General features: G+C 36.2%; 1 protein-coding gene across 2 annotated transcripts; it reads left to right on the top strand.

Moving 5' to 3' along the window:
• Nucleotides 1-758: 758 nt before the first annotated feature.
• adgrg3 (adhesion G protein-coupled receptor G3) lies at nt 759-20,900 on the top strand. 2 transcript variants are annotated; one of them, XR_007139926.1, is made up of 12 exons: nt 759-991; nt 1,355-1,471; nt 1,587-1,706; nt 1,989-2,028; nt 5,661-5,761; nt 5,857-5,981; nt 7,018-7,286; nt 8,256-8,361; nt 8,517-8,797; nt 9,969-10,930; nt 11,274-11,340; nt 12,047-12,122. XR_007139926.1 is itself a non-coding variant. In XM_047809985.1 (12 exons), exons 1-12 carry the CDS (start codon nt 10,870-10,872, stop codon nt 20,055-20,057), a joined length of 1,461 nt encoding a protein of 486 aa, XP_047665941.1. In that variant the 5' UTR covers nt 10,771-10,869; the 3' UTR covers nt 20,058-20,900. The 2 variants fall into 2 exon arrangements, 1 of the variants encoding a protein (XP_047665941.1); XM_047809985.1 differs by lacking the exons at nt 759-991; nt 1,355-1,471; nt 1,587-1,706; ... (4 more) ...; nt 8,256-8,361; nt 8,517-8,797 and adding exons at nt 14,178-14,303; nt 15,800-15,913; nt 16,028-16,073; ... (4 more) ...; nt 19,515-19,801; nt 19,957-20,900 and having other exon boundaries at nt 10,771-10,930; nt 12,047-12,137.
• Nucleotides 20,901-20,903: the final 3 nt, after the last annotated feature.

Here is a 20,903-nt window from a genome sequence, read left to right as displayed (position 1 = left end):
GCCCTTTTCTTTTTGAAAAATCATCAAGTATTATATCTAAAATATGACGTGTGTTTTGTTCATTTGTTTTGTTTTGTAAGTTTTAGTTTTCTGTGTTTGAGGTGTTTATGAATTAACCATACTTAATCTGTTATATTTAGACAATATTAGATGAGTAAATAATAAATAGACTTCTTCCATCTTATCGTAGTGTACACAGAGATTAATTTGTAATTACGCCGTTGCCTTGTAAACTTTTTGATTGTTTCCTTTCATCTTGGAATCTTGTTATATACTTTTTAACGTCATTCCATTTCTAAAGTTTTTTTATTAAGCTGCAGTATTATAAATTATATATTTCATGTCATGTCTTGCACACTGTTATGTGTTAGCTCTATTAAAGCTTTTTAATGCTGTTATCTGTTGATCTATCTATCTATTCATAGCAGAGAGCTGCTAATATGATTCTCCTCTGCTTTATGCTTCTGGTGAATGTTGGAGCCAGTCAGAAAAATGGAGTCAGTCCACAGGAATCCACATCATGCGGTACAATTTTTTAATTTCTTCCAAAATAGACATTAATAAATATGTGCATTTTTTTTTACATCAATTGCACATCTAAGTCATGATAACAAATTAAATGTTTACTATTTTCTATATTATTTAATAATCTTTTTTAACTACTGGTGGTGTGAAATGTGGATTACACAAAAAAAATGGCATTTTCCATCCATACAACTATCCATCCATCCATCATTATTCTTTTTATTCAGGTGATAAATGTACATGTTTCCGAGATTCAAATCTGAATACAAACAACCATGTACACTGTAAAAGTCAGAACATTAAATGCATGACTGAACAGAAAAAGTTCATCCATAATGTGACCAGGGAAAACTTTGCAGGGAAAAGCAAAACCTGTAATTACACAGTCTATATAATGACTGTAGTTAAGATGAATATGATGAATGATTCCCCGGAACACAGCCGTGTAAAGATCCCTGCGCCCAAGGTAATATAATGTTATAAGGTATATTGTGTAATCTCCAAGAAAAAATAATAACATTTACATACAAAAAACATTTCTATGTTCATTTTTATTTGTCAAATAAATCCATGTTTTTTTATTAGCGATATATGATCATGTGCAGTGTATGCCATACAAACCTCTCTGAATGAGTTGCTACTATCGAACCTGTCAATTATTCAAATGAGTAAATGAATATAAACAGGTGAATTGTAAGAAAAAATCATCAGATTCAAAATACTGGGATATAATGATTAGTACTAAAAACATCTGACAGTGTTAAACATTTCAAATTGTTTAAGTGAGCTGTGTCTGATCTGAATTCTATGTGTCTTTACTGTCTGATAGCTGTCTGAGTATGATCGACCCATAGACGTTTTTGTCCCGATTGAACCATTTCTGAACGTCTCTGAGCAGCTCAGTAAAGTTAGCGTAGTGAGATATCGCTCATCTGAAGATTTTATAGTAAGTCTTACATGAACCTTTACAATCTCTTTAAATAATGTGTATTTCTGTTGAAAGCTTGAGTTACTTTTTTTTAAAGACTATAAACATATCCGTTTTCTGCACATTTTCACAGGGTAACTCGACAACCATTTTGAAATCCCAAGTCATTTGTGTTGAAATACTGGACCGTGAGCTTAAGAACTTGTCCAATCGACTTGTTATCAATTTTACAGTGAACAGTAGTGAAATAAATGTAAGTGATCATCTGTACGTATCTTTATAAGCATAGTTTTGTATGTTAGACGTTATTGTCCAGGCTTATGCTACTTTCTTCCTTTACAAAAAAAAGTCATATGAATTTTACATAGGAACGATCACATAGTTTAATTATGAAACTAACACATATGATTTTGAAAATGTCACGGATTAACAATTTTTAAGCAAGTTTTTCATATGAAATAATTTTATTCATATAATCGCATGTGAAAAGGATTATATGACCTATTTTTTTTTAACCCTGAAATTGTTCTTATAGGAAAACCAAACACTGTCGTGTCAGTTCTATAATGAAACAGGTATGTAGGATTTTGTCACATGCTCAAAGTTTTAGTTTGTTGTTGGTGATGCAATAGTGATTAGAACTGACAGTGATGAGAACCTGATCTCTTAATAAACTTGTACAGATGGAGTTGGATTAAATCATAAGGTGCAAAAATGGTTACACTGCCTCTAACTTTAATCTTAAAACGTAGCGTGTATATACAAAACATGGTAATAAAAAAATGGTAGTGATGGTTAGTTAGATGAAAATTATGATGGTAGTGATGAAATTAGAGTGTAGAATTTTAAATAAACTGTATACTGTAAATAAAATGCATGCACCATGTTTGTATACCTGGCAAGTAAAGACCACTAAGATCATCTAATATTCTAGGTGAAGTACTTTAATGTAAAGAGTTATACATAGTGAGAAAGATTACTCGTTCTTATGAGTCATGGGGATTCTATATTGGTAACGCTTCCCAAAATGTTTCCCAAAATGTTTCAAGTCTTAGCCTAGATTCAAACAGGTTTCAAATGGGTTATGATGACAATAAATCTCTCTATTAATACACAAACTATCACATCAATTATGGGTTGAAATGTGTGTATTAATAAACCCTTAACAATGCTTCTCTTAATATTGCCAAAGCCTCTCCAAGCTTAAAAGGGACTTATAAGCGCAAGAATAAGCCTACATAATTAAATTCAGTTAAAAGAATAATAATATTCAAAATATAGTATATGAACTTATTTAGATATGCAATTAAAACCAAGTCATTCAAATGATTTCCTCTAAATTCCTCCTATTCTTGTCTATGCTATCTTAACCTTCTTCTTGGTTGTACTTTTACTGAATAATTTATAGCAGTTATTAAACAATATTAATTGCTGAATAATAGGTAGGAGTTTAAAAGTTCAATTACCCAACTACATCCATCAGAATTGATACAGCTGTAGCAGTGTTAAAGAAATAATTATGTTGGCTTTGTAGAAGCCAACATTCTGATTTCCGTTATAAGCTTATTATTATTATTATTATTATTATTATTATTATTATTATTATTATTAGACAAAAATTTATTTTAAAAAATGCGGCCTAGGGCGTTCGAGCCACATGCACCAAATTCGGATATGTCGTAGACCCTGGTCTGAAGTTTGTTGCTTCTATTTTTCTAAGAGATCGGAATGCCGGCATTCCCGGTACGGAAGCTCAAAGTGGCCTTTTTTCCCATAGACTTCCATTATAAACTTTTGAGGTTTATAACTCGGCAAGTTTTCGAGCGATTTACACCAAACTCGAACAGGTTCTTTAGGACCTTACTCCGGACGAAGTTTTTATTTCGGACTTCCGACGGAATTTTCGGTTTTCCGGTAGTCGACGATCGAACATCCCATAGACTTGAATGGGGAATTCCGAAAATTCCTCTAAGCTCTCACACACAGCGTGCGCAGAGCTCAGGCACGGCTTCTCTCTCTGTGATCCCCGCAGTATAATAATAAGTAGATACCCATAATGACTGCAGTATTGACATGAAATGTCCAAACCCTCAGTAGCCACTTTTTGCCAAAAGTATTGGCACCCCACCGGATATTCTGGTGACGTCACTCGACACCACGTGACGTCACGTGTAGCCCCGCCCCCAAAACAAGCGAAATCAAAAATTTGCACAACATGGACATGTGACATATCAAAACACTCAGCACATTGAGGGGAACTGCCCCACGGGTATTCTAGTCACGTCAAGTGACGTCACTTGATGTCACATGTAGCCCCGCCCCCAAAAGAAGCGCAATAAAAAATTTGCACAACATGGACATGTGACATATCAAAACACTCAGCACAATGAAGGGAACTGCCCTACGGGTATTTGGATCACGTCACATGCTCATGGCCGATCACCTCCAAAAGTATTGGCACCTTAGCGGTCCAGTAGCTTTCACAATCTTTCTGTCCACTCGCCTCCAAAATGCACCGGCCTTTGCGAATACTTGCACCGTCAAAGCCAACATCAAAGTTTGTCGTGACGAACTTTACAAATCTAGTTAATAATTAACTTCATTTATTTCGACCGGTGATAAAAATGTAAAGGTTCTAAACTTTTGTAAAATGTAATGTAAATGTTAAAAAGAGAATAAAAGTGTAGAATTTCTAAAAGTGAATAGAAAGCTATCTGAATTAGAATCTCTCTGTCAGAAACAGGTGCCTCCTCAGAAAGGCATCCAGACCCAAATGCATAGAATAGAAGCATAGAAGCCTTTATTATCGCCAAATATACATTACAGCACAGTGGAATTCTTTTCTTCACATACCCCAACTGAGGAGGTTGGGGTCAGAGTGCAGGGGCAGCTATAATACAGCACCCCTGGAGCAGGGATGGTTGAGGGCTTTGCTTAAGGGCCCAGCAGTTGCAGCTTGGCTGTGCAGAGATAAAATGACAAAAGGGATTTATTAAGAAAAACAGAAACACAGGGAAACACTAAGAAAAAATAGGCAACTAAAATAACGATTAAAAAAAAGACAGAAGACAAGCAACAGAAACCAGGAGACACAATACAAGGACTCAGCAAACAGCAAAGCACAAGACAGCGGGTATATATAGGGAGGGCAATTGGTGAGAAAGAACTAAAGAACAGCAAGTAAACAGATGCACATAAGAACACCACCCTCTGGTGTTCTGGCAGGGAACTTAGACAGGGCCACTCAATTCAATTCAATTCAATTCAATTCAAGTTTATTTGTATAGCGCTTTTTACAATAGACATTGTCTCAAAGCAGCTTTACAGAACATAAACATAGAGCAGAAGGTAAACATAATTAATGATAAAGAAAATAACGAATAATAAAAGAAATAAGAATTAACAGAATAAAAATTCTAGATTATTATTAGATGTATATAGTTCACAGTGTGTATGTATTTATTCCCCTATGAGCAAGTCTGAGGTGACTCAGGCAGCAGTGGCGAGGAAAAACTCCCTTAAATTGGTAAAGGAAGAAACCTTGAGAGGAACCGGACTCAAGGGGGAACCCATCCTCATATGGGTGACACTGGGGGTGTGATTGTAATATACAGTCAAACAAATGTTGTATTGGTGTGAGGTTCAAGGACTTCTGATCTTCTGAGTACCACAGAGTCTAACTGGAGATGTCTCAGGATTCTTAGAGTCGGCCTCGGCTCAGTGGACGTCCAAAGGCTTCGTCCCACAGAGGACGATGGGAGCTGGTACAGTGTCTGGATGCCTCGGGATGGGTACAAAGAGAAAAGCAGTGGAAAGGGATTAACATATCTGCCGTTCATAAAAATGCGCTGGTCTGATGTACTGGTGCATGATATTATGGGATGTATTATGTGTACGCCTGACTGAAGAGATGAGTTTTTAATCTACATTTAAACTGGGAAAGTGTGTCTGAGCCCCGAACACTATCAGGAAGACTATTCCAAAGTTTGGGAGCTAAATAAGAAAATGCTCTACCACCTTTAGTAGACTTAGATGACACTCACAGCAGCTAAGAAACACAACTGAAACTATTCATCTACTTCATCTTTTGAAAATTGTTTAAATGTGCAGCATTCATTTTAGATTCGTATCATACAATATCATACCTTTTGGTTGCTATCATGTTAAAACTAACCAGAGATACTGATTTCATCCTTATTCTGCTTAGGGGAAAACTGGGAGGTCACGGGGTCATTCACCAACCTGTTTTTGAGCAGTAACGTTGTATCCTGCTCTTATGATCACATGACCCCTTTTGCCATACTTCTGGTAAGCACTTAGTCAGAATCAGAAACCAAGTGAGTAAACTACTTCTTCTACAGTTAGCTGAGGAATCACCTGTCTGTCTGTATCTCTATTATTAGGTTGACCTGAATGTGACCCAAATTGATCAACAGCAGTGGAATGTCCTATCCTATATTAGTTACATAGGTTGTAGTCTTTCAGCCCTTTTCTCAGCGGTGACCATCTTCATCTATGCTTTCATAAAGTGGGTATCATACATTTGATGATTTGATTCGGTATTATTTGCATGTAACTTGATGCTGTACTTTATGAAATGTGATACTGTAAGTAAGTCAAACAAGGACTGGTCTGGGTTATTAAGGACCCCTATGTGGAGAGAACACTTGTATAGAAATTGAGGAGGTTGCATATCCACGTAGGCCCAAAAAACACTACTGGTTACCGAACCATGTATTTCCAAACCTAGGGCATTATCTAAATGGAAGATATTTAGTAAGTAAATCAGTGCTTAAGGCTTTGGCCTACAAATTGGAAAGAGTGTGAGTTCAAATTCCATTTGTACAGTACTATATTTACTGTATATAGTCATATATTTATCTTCAGTAACTTCTTCATCTTAGTCAAGGTTGTGGGCCTGAGGTGAGAATACATACTGGAGTGGGCACAAGTTCATCTCAGGACATCATATCATGTCAACATTTACATTGATGTTCACATTTACGGCATTTGGCAGACGCCCTTATCGAGAGTGACATACAAAAGTGCTTTTAAGTCTCTATTGATGAATACATTCTTGATGAACACCGGTTCACTAGGTTACTGACCATAAACGTAAAACTTTTTAGAGTTTCTTTATTTTTTTTTAATATACACATATAACACACATGGGAGAATGTGGGGATGAATACCATGCTTCCAAAGAATAATCCCTTAATTAACATTTTAATGATGCTGGTTGAGCAGACTGGTAACACACCAATGGGTTGGGATTTAGTGACTAGGTTTCAAACAATTTTTAATCTCATTAAACCATTCAGAGATCCCTCGTACCCCCAAACACGGTGTACATCCCAACACCCAAAACAAACTCATGCTGCAATTCAATCAGGGTAGAAATGTTTCACCATGGGGTAAAGGTGAACATCTGAAATGATTCTTTCATCTAAAGGGACAAGTGCTGTCCCAACAGCACAACAAAACCATTTATTTGTCAGTCGGCTATATTCATGATTTAACATACACAAATACACCACAATCACATTTATACTCTGTTTTTACAGGAGCTCAAACAAAGACAGTTCCATCCATATCCACGTGTCTCTGAGTGCGGCCCTTTTCCTTCTCAACATCAGCTTCTTGTTCACTGAATGGGGAGCCACATGGTCTCAAAACATTGCATGTGTCTTCATAGCAGTGATAATAGAGTACAGCCTCTTGTCCTGTTTCTCTTGGATGGCCATTGAAGCATTACAATTGTTCTTGCTTCTAATCAAAGTGTTTAACATCCGCATCAAGCACTACATGATCAAGCTGTCACTGTTTGGATGGGGTGAGGAATCGGTTCATGTGTCCCACACGGCAAAACACCAACAAGAATTGTTTATTTAATTAAAATAAAAAACAGTACAATTACATACATCTTTCATGTGGCAGCAGCACAATGCAGGCTCATTGAAGCTGGACAACTGAAGATTGGAAAAAGATTTTCCACACCATGCAATTCCAACAATTTTTTCCATGTCGTATCCCTTTTTGGGTTGTGATATAACTGTGATGAGAAATTCTCTATTCTGCCTCAACTTAAAAAAAAGCTCTTTTTAATCATCTATATTACACCATTACCACTATAACTGACATCCTATTAGTTTCACATCATCCTATTTCAATCTCCTATTGGACGATCTTAGATGAGTCACGTAGCAGGAGTCACTAAGATATTAATCCAAATATTTTTTTACACAGCCAGTAAATTGGCTACCAAAGAGCACATCATTATGCATTCTAAATCTTCAAATCTTAGCTCTCAACCAAAAATTATGTTTTACAAAGTCCAGCTGTCCCTGTGATACCACAATCAGTCTGATTATTGTACAGTGTTAAACGAGTTTTGGCTCACAGTAGAAAGGGTTCTGATGTGTTTTTTTTTTTGTTGTTGTTGTTGTAGCCATTATTACACTTGGAGACATTATTCAGTTTATTGAACTCTTCCTGTCAGCTCAAGACTGTTGTTTATGAAACTTCCAAAAAATCTGCAGATTCTTAAATATTTAGCCATAATCCATAATCCACATTGCCATAAATCAAGGCAATGTCACTGAGATCATTTTTCCCTATTCTGATGTTTGATGTGAACATTAACTGAAGCTCTTGACCTCAGGATTTTATGCATTGCACTGCTGCCACATGATTAACTAATTAGATCATTACATGAATGTTCAGGTGTTCATATTAAAGTGGTCAGTGTGTGTATAGCACACATGACAATCTGGATGGTTTTTGGTTTACTTTTTTGTTCCAGGACTGCCTGCTGTGCTTGTTGGAGGGAGTCTGTGTGTTTATGGTACTACGCCTTTTTATGGCACCACAGAAATAAAATTATCAGACACAAAAATAACAAAGAAATTGTAAGTAAACACCTTGAAAAATTTGTATAATAAAACTGATCATTTTTACAACAAAATCACTTAAACGAATGCCCAGTCAACTGCTCTACAGGGCTGAATAGGTTTATTTTGCTGTCTGATCCTGAAGAAACACATGAACAATTTGTACTACGCAGATGCTGGATTACCGACATCCGCTTTCTGTATGGCATGAACATCAGCTATTTCTCCATAACGTTCCTGTTCAACACGTGCATTCTGGTGGCAGTGACGCATCAGATCTATAAGCTCCGGCGCAATAATGTCAGCGGTAGCAATCTTCCATCTTGTAAGGATATATGCACTGTCCTGGGCCTGGCCCTTCTGTTGGGAATGACATGGGGTTTGGCTTTCTTCACATCAGGATACACAAACTACCCCGTTCTTTACCTCTTCTGTATCTTTAACACCCTGCAAGGTACAGATACCTTACTATCACTAAAACTACAGTTTGATCTATAAACATCACATTCCCTTTAACCGTAATATGTTAATTATCTCAAAACTGCCTAAAATGTATTGATGCAACACGTGATGTATCGTTTAGGCAGGTGTATTTCCACAGATGCTGGGAACAATTTTAGAATTTTAACAAGAGTAGAGTGTTCTAATAATAAAAACGAATCCACCAATTTCTGAAAAAGAAATTGCGTGGAAATAGTTTCTCACTGATGAGTGTAATAAAATATCTGCACACGTCCTCAATGATTACGATCACCTCCAGGCATTGTTAAATGAACACAACCTGAATTTTGTGTGAACATAGAAGTTCGCATCACGTGTGCAATTTAATCACTTTGGTTTATTTCCTTTGATTATGGGCTCTTGTTGAACGAATAGGTTGAGTAAAAGTGGGTGAATTGATTCTTTTAACGCTATAGTGTGTGGTATTTTTTGGTACACGTTTTAAGTATTAAAATATTGCAACCTAATGGGATGGGTTTCCAGGATGACCCCATGCCCAGCCACAAGGCATGAAGGCAGAATTTTTTCTGCAAGGAGATTTTTTAAAACCAGAGACCTTCCAAAGTCCTACCTTCAGAGGCACTTTGCACAAGAGCCAATCAAAAAAATATGGTTAATTCTTCCCACATGAGTGCTAGTCACTGATCTGTTAGCAACATGGTGGGTGTGCTCTAAATTTAAAAAAGACTGATCAGACTGAGTTTGAATATGAGGAGGATTCCTAGGTATCAAATGTGGTGTGTGCACTAGATGTAGACTACATACCACTAGGTCTTTCTGCTAAGTAGAACATTCTTACCATCTGATGTCAATTTTTTTGGATTTGGATACATGCTTGGTACATGGTGGTCTTAAAGTGCTTGCTCTAGCATAGTCGCTACTTTGGTGTCAGTTTATCAAACAAAAAAACTAAAATTCTTTACTCTTTAATATATGAAACGCATTAGGGTTAGGGTTAGGATTAGACCCTATGCATATACAAACTAGCAGCATGACCTGCGACTACATCGAATGTGTGTGTGTCAAACAAGGTACTAAACTGCAGCCTTCTTCTAAAACATAAAAGAGGAAGTGAGTTTAGTGAGGGTGTATGATATACACTTTTCTTTATTTTTGATATCCAGGGTTGTTTCTGTTCCTGTGGGTCTATCATACATTGCAGAGGAAAAAGTGCCTGGAGGCACAAACTACGACTGTGTCTGAGCCAAATACCTAATACCTATGAAAACAGGTTTGCCCAGTGATCAGATGTTCCATTGATGTCTTTTACTGGTATTGTGATTATACATCATATACTGATTGATATAAAAGCAGGCACTGCATTAATTTATCACAAGATTAAGTGATCACAAGATTTCAAACCAAATTCATAACCTCACTCTGTAACCATTAGTTTCATAATCAGTTTCACAGTTCACTTTTTTTCCAATAGCGCCAATGAGTTCCTTATTTTCAGCATTACAAAAGTAAATGATGCATGTTGTTTTTGAGGAACATAGCATGTGTATAATATGTTTAATGGTCTAATACATAAATAGAGTAATTCTCTATCACCTCAAATTTTTCCTAAACTGACCTGATCTGATGTTAGTTTTACAAATAAAACAATACATAAACTAGTAGAAGTATCTGTATTCTGCCTGTTTGTTATCACTCTGCATATTAATTCATTTCTAAGCTGATTATCAAGCTCTTTTGTAGTGTATTCATCTGATAATGTGTGGAATTGTTTTTGCCCTATCGATGCAGCTTTACTTCCTCCTAAGTCTCTGACTTTTTTTTTTGTTCCTCAAAATAAAACCTGTTTTGTCTGCTTTATCTTCTGTTCTTAAAAAACAACTGTGTAAATAAAATGGTACCAGGTGACATTTCTGGTTCAGTGTCAAATATGGTATTATGGACAGTAATGATTACGTATCATGTGACGTCTATAGTTCCTTCCGATCTATGAGCAAACCACAAAGCATGAAGAGAGACATTGTTGCATCAAGAGTAGCAGCAGTAGTGAGATCTTATTTTTAAAATATGTGTCTACTGGTTGTTCTTAGGATTTGTATATTTTTCTCCATGACACTGACCATGACAGGTAGGATATATAACTGATATGATTTCAGTTTGAATTAATTGCCATTGGCATTATTAGCTTTTGGTTTTATGTCACAAATTATTATGATAAATTGGTAAGCTAAATAAAATATGACAGGGAAATATACTGTAATATATATTTTTAGAGAGTTTTATTGTTTATTTTATGTAATATAGAGAATGGCAATGATGACAATATAGTTAGAATACAGAAAGAGTTTACTGACTTAGAAACCAAACGCTGAAATAGAAACATTTTGTTTGATCAATCTGCAAATATATGCTTGAGAAAGGGCATATTGCTAAAATGTTTATCGTTCTCTGTTGTTCTACATCACTAAAAGGAGCCATTGATTGTTCTCGCGTTGTTCAGTATTGTCAACAACAGGATTCCAACAACAACGTTCCTATGTGAGTTACGGCCGAGTGAAAAATGATAACTTCTTAAAATCTCAGAACTTCATAAACTCTAAAAAATTACAAATATTTCAAATGTATATATGAGAATGTGTATGATTATCTCACAGGTTCTGAGAGTTTATAGTGTTAATGTACAAGCATATTTATTTTTATATGAATGTTAAGCCACTCTTTTTTCTTAAGGTTAGAAATGCAGATTGCTGTTATTTAACTTTCTAACACAAGATCTAGCCACTAGATCTTATAGGTTATAAAATAATAATTTATGAAGGATTCTATATGGTATGATGCACTCCTGAGGCATTTTATATCAAATAAATGTTCTATAGTTTTGCATTAAGGGTTTACATAAGGAGTCTCTTATGTCCTTAGTAAGTAACAGTCACATTTTCAGACTCAGATCAGTCTTCAGAAGAGAGGGCTTTGTGGATTCTTACTAATACAACAAGCTGCATTTCTTCATATAATTAACCAAGAGAAAAAAGATCGATGGTTCAGGCATTATACACTGACGTTATAGCAGCAACAGTAGCTTACCACAGTTAACTATATAATATTCACCATTCTGACACTACACACTGTATTACCGACTTCATAACACTCAAAGAAGCTCATTCAGATTATTCCACAGATATGATGCTCAGAAAATATGTACATAATTTATAATGTATTGCTTAATCTAAAACCTTTTGAACAGGTGTGTTGAAAGAGAAATGAAACATTGTGCACGCGGCCGACTTCAAATTCAACTACCAGACTTTTATATAAAAAACGTGGATTTCTCAGAGGTAAATCTCTCACATTCTCATTTTCAAGATATATAAATGACATCACTTTGTGTTACCTAATCAGTGTTCTGTACTTCGAAAGTTTAATTACTTAATGTTGCTTACTACCACTCTAAATGATGTAAATAATGGGATTCACTATATAACAAAGTCAACGTGAGAGACATACAACATGTTCAAAAGCAAAGAGAGGGTCATCCAACAGGGACAAAACCATCAGATTATTTTAAGTATTCAATTACTATAAGAACTCAATAAAATATACAATTATCTGACAGTAATTGAATTGAAGGCCAGTCTAAAACCTTTCACTTTTTCCACCTGGTGAAGTCGAATGTAATGTGAGTTTTGGGTCACTGTCTTGCTGCATGATAAAGTTCCTCCCAATTAGAATCAATACATTTCTCTGTAGCTTCTCTGTAGCCAAAGCCATGACACTATGTTCACCATGGTTGACCAATAAGCTTAACTGTTTCGGATCATGTTTTAGATCACGTTGTTTTTTTACACACTTTGGCCTTTTCATGACTTGGTAGAGGTTCATCTTTGTTTCAGAACATTTATGATCTCTGTATCTCTTTGTCGATTTCAGTCTGGCCTTTTGATTCTTACTGCTGATAAATGGTTTACATCTTGTGCTATTGCTGCTACATTTCTTTGTTGCTTTATTCATCACAGCTCTGAACCAAATTTTAGTTTTTCAATGGCTTCTTTCTTTCTCAGGACATTTCAAGCTGTTGTAATGGCTATGCTCAATGCTTGTGCAATGCCTCTGTCTGATGATTTTCTCCTACAGACAGTTGGTTGGCCATCATGTTGGATTAACCACAAATGTCATGTTCTAAAGTTTCTTTAACAAATTTAGCTGTAAATATCATGACATCTGAAATTTTTATCTTACTGTATACTAATTTTTTTATCTCAAACTTGTAACTATAGTCTATATATAATGTGAACACTACAGACCCACCACAGACTTGAGTATTAACAGAAGGTCCTTTTTAAAAAAAAAAAAAAAGAAGTTCCCTCTTGTTCTTCCCAGAATTTCAAAAGAAGTGCATTTCCCTTAAACAAAAAGAATATTAACACATTCGCATTCAAGTGAAGGCGTAAGGTAACCTTTTGTTGAACTTATAAAAGTCTACACACCAGTTTTCAGATCACCGATTTTTGTGAGGTAAAAAAGTGTAACTAAGTTAAATCATACCTTTAATGTGCTACTGCAACCAACCAAACAATGAAAAACAAATATAATTATTTATGGGGAAAAGGTAAAAAATACTAAATTAAAACAACCTGCTTGCCTTTTAGGTAAGAGTCTACTGTTGTATTTGGCATTTTAATTCCACTCTTCTCTGTAAAAGTTCTCCACTTCTATCAAATTGTGACCATGATGACCATGATTCAAATTAATCTACAGGTTTTGAACAGGATTTAGATTTGACCTCCTTCAAGGCCATTCTAAAATGTTAGTCTTTAATGATATCCTATACCTATATACAAAGGTATACTCTATGAATGATCGCTCCAGCAGTTGGCTCAAACCAAAAAGACGTAGGGAATCTGACAGAAACTGTGGTCTAGATTTAGGAGTTAGTCAGGATCACATTCACTGATGACAGGTTTTCGATTGTTACTCTTGAATTGGTGTGAATGCCTCATTATAAAAGTGTGTACAGTTGTTTAAAGGGTTTTTGTTTTCTTTTTTCGTTTCACGTTTTAGTTTGGGCATTATTATTTTCGATTATTTATTTTTTTTACCTCACAAAAACATATAAGAAGACGGGTATCCACTGTATAATAAATTACCTCTCTATTTCTCTCTCTTTCAAACCGTATATGATGCATGGTAAAACAAACCCAGTAAAATAACACATATATAACGATTGCTGTTCACTATTCATGGATGAAAGCTGGTCAATTCTAAAACAAGGAAGCTTCTAAATAACAGAAGTTTTACTGAGGAAAAATTGAGAATTCTGATCACTTTCTAGTAATGTGAAGTGAATTCATGTCATATGTAACCCACTGCGTTCACAGGCCAAACTGGAGACAACGTATGGGCATGTAATCAACATTCCCCAAGAAGCCCTCGTGAAAAGCGGTGGGACGGAGAACATTAGTGTGTCTCTGATCGTATCAATACTCAACAACAACATTTTTAAGGTTTGTGACCGATTTTGGCAAATGCTATCATTAATTCTGTTTAGATTCCAATCCTGGAGTACCAAAGCTTTATTTTGGTATTCAGCAAGGAAATGAGCAAAGGGGAAGATTCCATTTGTTTCAAACAAGACCATCTTTGAAGTCCATTCAGCCATAAAAGCATTGGTCGTTCTGATTTCATGTCTTAAAAGCGTTCAGGATTTTCTGATAACAAAACCACCCTATGTGGAAGGGATTATGTTGCGCTTTTAAGGTTTTCCAAAGGGAAAAACAAAGAATATATATTTTATATATTATATACTATATTTACTATCTAAATCTAACAATTACCTCTCCGTGTGTGTGCATTACCAAAATGTGCATGATAATGCAACTTTTACATAAGCTACCACCGACCAGTGACAGCTTGTGGTATTTAAAATAGAGGAAGCACAGATGTCTGCTAATTCTATGAAAGTATATGTATATGTATCTGTGTCTTACGTCAAAACACCAAGAAGCTATTTTCTCATTTCAACCATATATAGCTGATGCAGTACATTGTGAAATGAGAAATGGTTTCTCCAGGCCATGGTGCTACACAGAATAAAACAAAGCTAAGTAGAACAACACAGAGATAAGGACTTAAAGTAAGTGCAACCAAGTGCAAACAGTGTGCAACAAAATACAGTGCAAACAAACAATACAAATCACTACAGAAAAGATACATAAAAACAGCGCCGGCCAGTGTAGTTGTGGAACTATGTCTATAAAATAAAATACTATATTAAAGTTTAAAATGTTATGGACTTGGTTACTGAATGATGAACCTCCAAACACATTGAAATATATCTTTCTGTCTCAATGAAAGTGCCAATATTTTTACTATTGAGTTGTCAGTCATATTCATCACTGTTTTAATGATTGGCAGATGGTTTGGAAATACAGCCCCTTCAAGAGATCTTTCAGGTTTCACATAGAGAAGCCATTCATCTAGGCCAGGAAAACAAAGTGTACTGTCCAGTAATTTCTCCAAAAAAAAAAACAACATCCATCCTTTTCCCCCAAAAAAATACCATTGAAGCCATGCCTCCAGGCAGGACCCACAGTGACATAAAAAATCTGCTGTAATCTTTCTTCATATTAAATCACAGTGTATTTGAATTCGTCATAGAAACCCAACAATGTCAGGCTTTACTGGACAGCATTGCTTAGTTTACTTTTAGTTTCTCTTCTATAGGAATAAAAGCAAAAAAAAACGATGACTGAGTAAATGTTCTACGTCTTTCAAATGCACATTCTTCACTTTTGGTGATGTTTTATGGATGTGTCAGCAAAGTAGTCATGGGAATTTAATTACTTGGCACAATAGTCACTGAGGTCCTGCATGAATCAATAAATATACATATACATCAAACAATATATACTAGAAAGAAATCAGCCCCAATTTTCGCTTCCTGTTCGATTTTGATGTGGTGATCCTCTTTACATTGAAACCTCTGTACATTGTTACACAGGCACCTTCTGTTCAAGGATCTGTTCATGGAAGTGTCTTAGGTGTCTGGCTTGGTGCACAAGATCTCCACAACCTTTCTCAAACTATTGAAATGCAATTTGTGAATATTAGTCAGGTAAGGAATCCCAATTTAGGATTTGTCTGGAAATCTTAATGAAGAATAATTTTGGCACAAGCAAAACAGAACATTTTCTAATTTGTGTTTTCCCAAATAAAACATATTTTTCAGAATGTGAGTGGCAAATGTGTCTTTTGGAAGCAGTCAAACAATTCAGGTTCTGAAAACATTTTCAGATTTTTTCAAAATGTTCGATTCATTAATACTATTAATTAATACTAATTCACCTTTGTTATAAAAAAAAGAAAAAAAAAGGAAATAGTTTGTTCTTGTACTTACAACATGACCTGCTTCAGTTATTTTTTCAGAAAGTTATGACTATATATTTATATGTCCTCATTACTATTTCTTTCTCAGGGTACTGGAGCAGTGACGGTTGCACCACAAACAGCAACAATAAAGATTTTATCTGCAATTGCAATCACCTCAGTTTTTTTGCAGTGCTCATTGTAAGTTGACGCCTCAATTCATACATAATCATGTACATATTTGTCTTTCAACAATTTGTTCATCTTTATCATATTTGGGTGTCTCTCTTGTTGGCACTGGCAGAGTCCTGGGAGTGTTCAAGACCCTGAAGATGTTCGCCATCTTGAATACATTTCATACATTGGGTCATCTTTCTCTTTGATATTCACAGCCATCATCATCATGTTGTTTTTTATTAAAAGGTATGTAGGCTACTAAATTATTCTCACATTATTCAGGCTTGTATACCAATGCCTGTTATAGTGTATGGGTGGACGTCATAGCAGGTACTTAGAAGAGTAGGAAAATGATGCCCTCTAGTGGCTTGCTTAAAGTACAAATTTTAATACCGGCTAAGTTTTTTTGTTTGTTTGTTTGTTTGTTTTTTACACAAATTCAGCTGACCCTGATATCACCATCAACATCTACAATGTTGGGAGATTTGACAGTTCTTTAGCAAAAAGATGTCTTGTTCTTTAAACTGTTAACTGTTTTAATTGACCCTCAGGCAGAATTATTTGTCTCTGCAAGCTTGTTGTACTATATTATAACTAGCAAACAAATGCAGGCAGGCTCCAACCAGAATGCAGGCTCCAACCTGAAGCTATGGATGACTGTTAAAGTGCGTGCGCTGCAGAAGACTAGAGACCTAGCCTTCAGAACAGAAGACAGGGCGGTCCTAAGAACAGCAAGGGCCAAACTGTCCCGAGCCATCAGAGAAGCAAAGCGTGCACATGCCCAGACAATCCACAGATACTTCCAGGACAGCGGAGCATGTGTCACCTGGCGGATGTGGCAGGGCATACAGGCGATCATGAACTACAAGAATGCTTCACCTGCCTGTAATAGTGATGCCTCCCTCCCAGAAGCTTAAAAAAGCAAGTCGTTTGTTCTGCATGTCATTCTGCTATACTGTGGAGCTTCTGTCACTATAACAAATTCCTCGCATTTCAAAACATGTCTGGCAAAAAAGCTCTTTCGGATTCTGATTCTGAGATGCGCTGAATTACTTCTACGCTTGGTTTGAAGGGCAGAACAACGTAACGGCATAGAAACCCCCAAACCCCCCCCCCCCCCCCCCCCCCCCCATGATCAGGTACTCTGTCTATCCACAGTCAACATCTATCCACATCAAGACCAGGTTACCATCCTCACTGGACCCCCTACAGTTTGCGTATTGTCCAAATCGCTCCACGGACGATGCCATTGCCATGGCCCTTCATTTAGCCCTCACCCACCTGGACAATAAAGACACTTCCTTACGAATGCTGTTCATAGACTTTAGTTAAGCATTCAACACAATCATCCCTCAGCACCTGAAGCTGAGCCTGCTGGGACTGAACACCTCCCTCTGCAACTGGATCCTGGACTTTCTGACTAAGAGGCCTCAGTCCGTCCGGATCGGGAACAGCATCTCCAGCACCACCACACTAAGCACTGGAGCCCCAAAGGGCTGCATGCTCAGCCCACTGCTGTTCACCTTGTTGACTCATGACTGTGCAGCAATGCACAGATCAAACCATCAAGTTCGCAGATGACACGACTGTGGTGCGTCTCATCAGCAAGAACGATGTGTAGATGGTGTAGAGCCAACAACCTGTCTCTGAATGTTGATAAAACTAAAGAGATGGTGTTGACTTCAGGAGAGCACAGAGTGACCACTCTCCGCTGAACATCGACGGATCATCTGTAGAAATTGTCAAGAGCACCAGATTTTATTCTTTATTTATGTTTAATAGCTTTTTGAGATTTTAATTGTTAACAAGACATGTCGTGGGCTCACCACATGCACACTACATGATTTTATCATTGTCTCCACAGGAAGAAGAAGACAGAGCACTCTGTTATCATTCATGTGCAACTATCAGGTTCACTATTCCTGCTGCACCTCTTCTTTCTGGCCAGTACATTGGGGTCAGGAACAGAAAAGAAGCCAATATGTCAGTGTCTTGGCCTCATCTTACACTGGGCCCTTCTTACCACTTTCACATGGACCGCTATTGAAGGTTTCCACTTGTACCTACTCCTTGTGAGGGTCTTTAACATCTACATCAAGAGATATTTGCTCAAACTAAGCTTAGTAGGTTGGGGTAAGTTGGGGTCCTAGGTGAAACTCTCTTGACAAATTATTTTTATAGAGCTTTATGAGGATCTTTAATGTTTATACATTGGACTGCTTTTCCTCTTTTGCTATAGGAGCTCCTTTAATTACAGTGGTGATCTGTGGACTGTCTGGTGAATATGGAAAATACACCTTAACAGAAAGCAACAATGAAACAAATCTGTAAGACCAACATTTCTGCAAAAACAAAGTGTAATGTTTTACGTTAAGGTTCCTGTGACTGAGCTTATTTACTGTAATCTCTATTTACTCACTACTTATAGGTAAACATTAACAAACCATTTACTTTATGTAACATTAACCAATGCACCAAAAATGACTAAAATACAGTCCACATCGAACATGTCTGAGGTTGTGAGGCAAAATCTACACCAGTGTTTCAATTTTCAGTTTTGTTCATTATCCATACGTTAAATAAACAGTATATGCAGTTGTATTACATTAAATAGGTCAGTTAGTACATGCGTTCATTTAAATTGCTTCCACAAAACCCACCAAGACTGGGATGTTCAGTTTTTTTAATTGACAATGTTCACTTTGTAAATTGACAAAAACTAGTTATGACACGATTTATCTTACATCACAAATACCTGCCATTTTAACAGCGGTGTGTAGACTTCAAATTAATTTTATCAGCTGTTATCACCTACATTATAGAAACTTGTCATTTTATTGAGAATCCAAATAATTAATGTTACATTACCTCTGACTGTTATTATGTATAAAGTGTTTGTTAATGTTATATAATGAAGTGAAAGTGATGTGACATACGGCTAAGTAAGTCCCTTGCTCAAGGGCACCTCAGTCATGGCCGGCCCAAGACTCGAACCCACAACCTAAGGGTTAGGAGTCAGACACTCTAACCATTTGGCCACGACTTCCCCACCCACCTTATTTAATACAGTAAATAAGGTTAGTTTAGGGAACCTTGAAGTGTTACCAAACAATCATTCTTGTCTATGTTGTGTAGCTTCATTAAAAAATGTGCATTTCTTGCCCTTTGTGCAGCTGCTGGATAACCAATAAGATAGTGAGTTACATAACAGTGAACGGTTACTTGGGGCTGGTGTTACTCTTCAACACAGCGATAATGGCTGTGACTGTGGTGAAGATGTGGAAGTTAAAATTGAGAGGTGTCCAGACTGGAAGCAGGTTAAGAAGGCTGTGGAAAGACTGGGCCATTTTGCTGGGCATCAGTGTGGTTTTGGGACTTCCATGGGGACTGGCCTTCTGCACATACGGACCCCTGGGTCTACCAGGGATTTATCTCTTTACTATCATAAATGCTTTTCAAGGTAACTACTGTATACCATGATGCGAATTCTTCTCACTTTTGATTTTTCACTATTACACTTTCATCCAGTCTAGATTATCCAGATTATCTTTAATACTTTTCTGTGTTTAAAGCAGTGGATGAACATGATCAGTTTTCCATTATTGTGTCTTGCAGGTTTTTTCGTGTTCCTGTGGTACGTATCAATTACATGTAAGCCCAGTTACGAGGAGAGGAATTCAACGAAGAACCTCTCTATGAGTAATTTCAGCTCATGACGATGCCACAAATCCACAAAGCCACACTAAACCGCAATGTGTTGAATTCAGATGCGATAGCTATTAGACATAACATTGACATACCGGAGATCATATAACTTAAATACTGTCTTAAATTCATAGAAGAAAAGTCAATGAAATGGAACATGAAAGCTGGATTTATGTCTTCTGCATTTTCTGGATTATGTAGAAAAGAGCTAATTTTGTCTAACTTCAGGTTTGCACATACATACAGTTTAGAAATCTGTAGCTTGTGTTTCTGTTTAACGATAATATTGTCAGTTGTATTGCTGTTGTGTGTGTATATAAGGCAATCCATAAGATTATGGTTTTGTTTTGTTTTTGTTTCATATCACAAAAGCACCAGTTAGTATATTTGCAGAAAGTTAAATATGTTCATCAACTTATGAATAGACAATGAGATAAAATCCACACACATTTTGCTACAAGCTGCTTAAATGACATTGAGGTCCTGCACTGTTTATCTCAGATATATTCAAACAGTTTTAGCAGTGTAACAACAGTGAAAAGCATTCATGGCTTCTTCAAGAGAAGAAGCCTCCCCTTTTATATGAATAAGGAATCTAAAAAAAATAATAATAAATAAATAAAAATATATAATAATAATAATAATAATAATAATAATAATAATAATAATAATAATAATAATAATAATAATAATAATAACAGCACATGTTTAATATAATCCTTTCAGGTGTCTAAGTGTGTATGTAATGTTTACTGCATTTACACCCACATCCCACTGATATGAGACTGCTATGTTCATGTGATTTTACCATTTCCTAGGTAATGACATGCAATAAAAGTTAAGCACATATCAGATTT

The sequence above is a fragment of the Tachysurus fulvidraco genome, chromosome 2, assembly GCF_022655615.1.
Source record: "Tachysurus fulvidraco isolate hzauxx_2018 chromosome 2, HZAU_PFXX_2.0, whole genome shotgun sequence".
NCBI classification, from domain to species: domain Eukaryota; kingdom Metazoa; phylum Chordata; class Actinopteri; order Siluriformes; family Bagridae; genus Tachysurus; species Tachysurus fulvidraco.
Note: the sequence above shows the minus strand (reverse complement) of the source record. Positions and strands in the feature narration are given on the sequence as shown.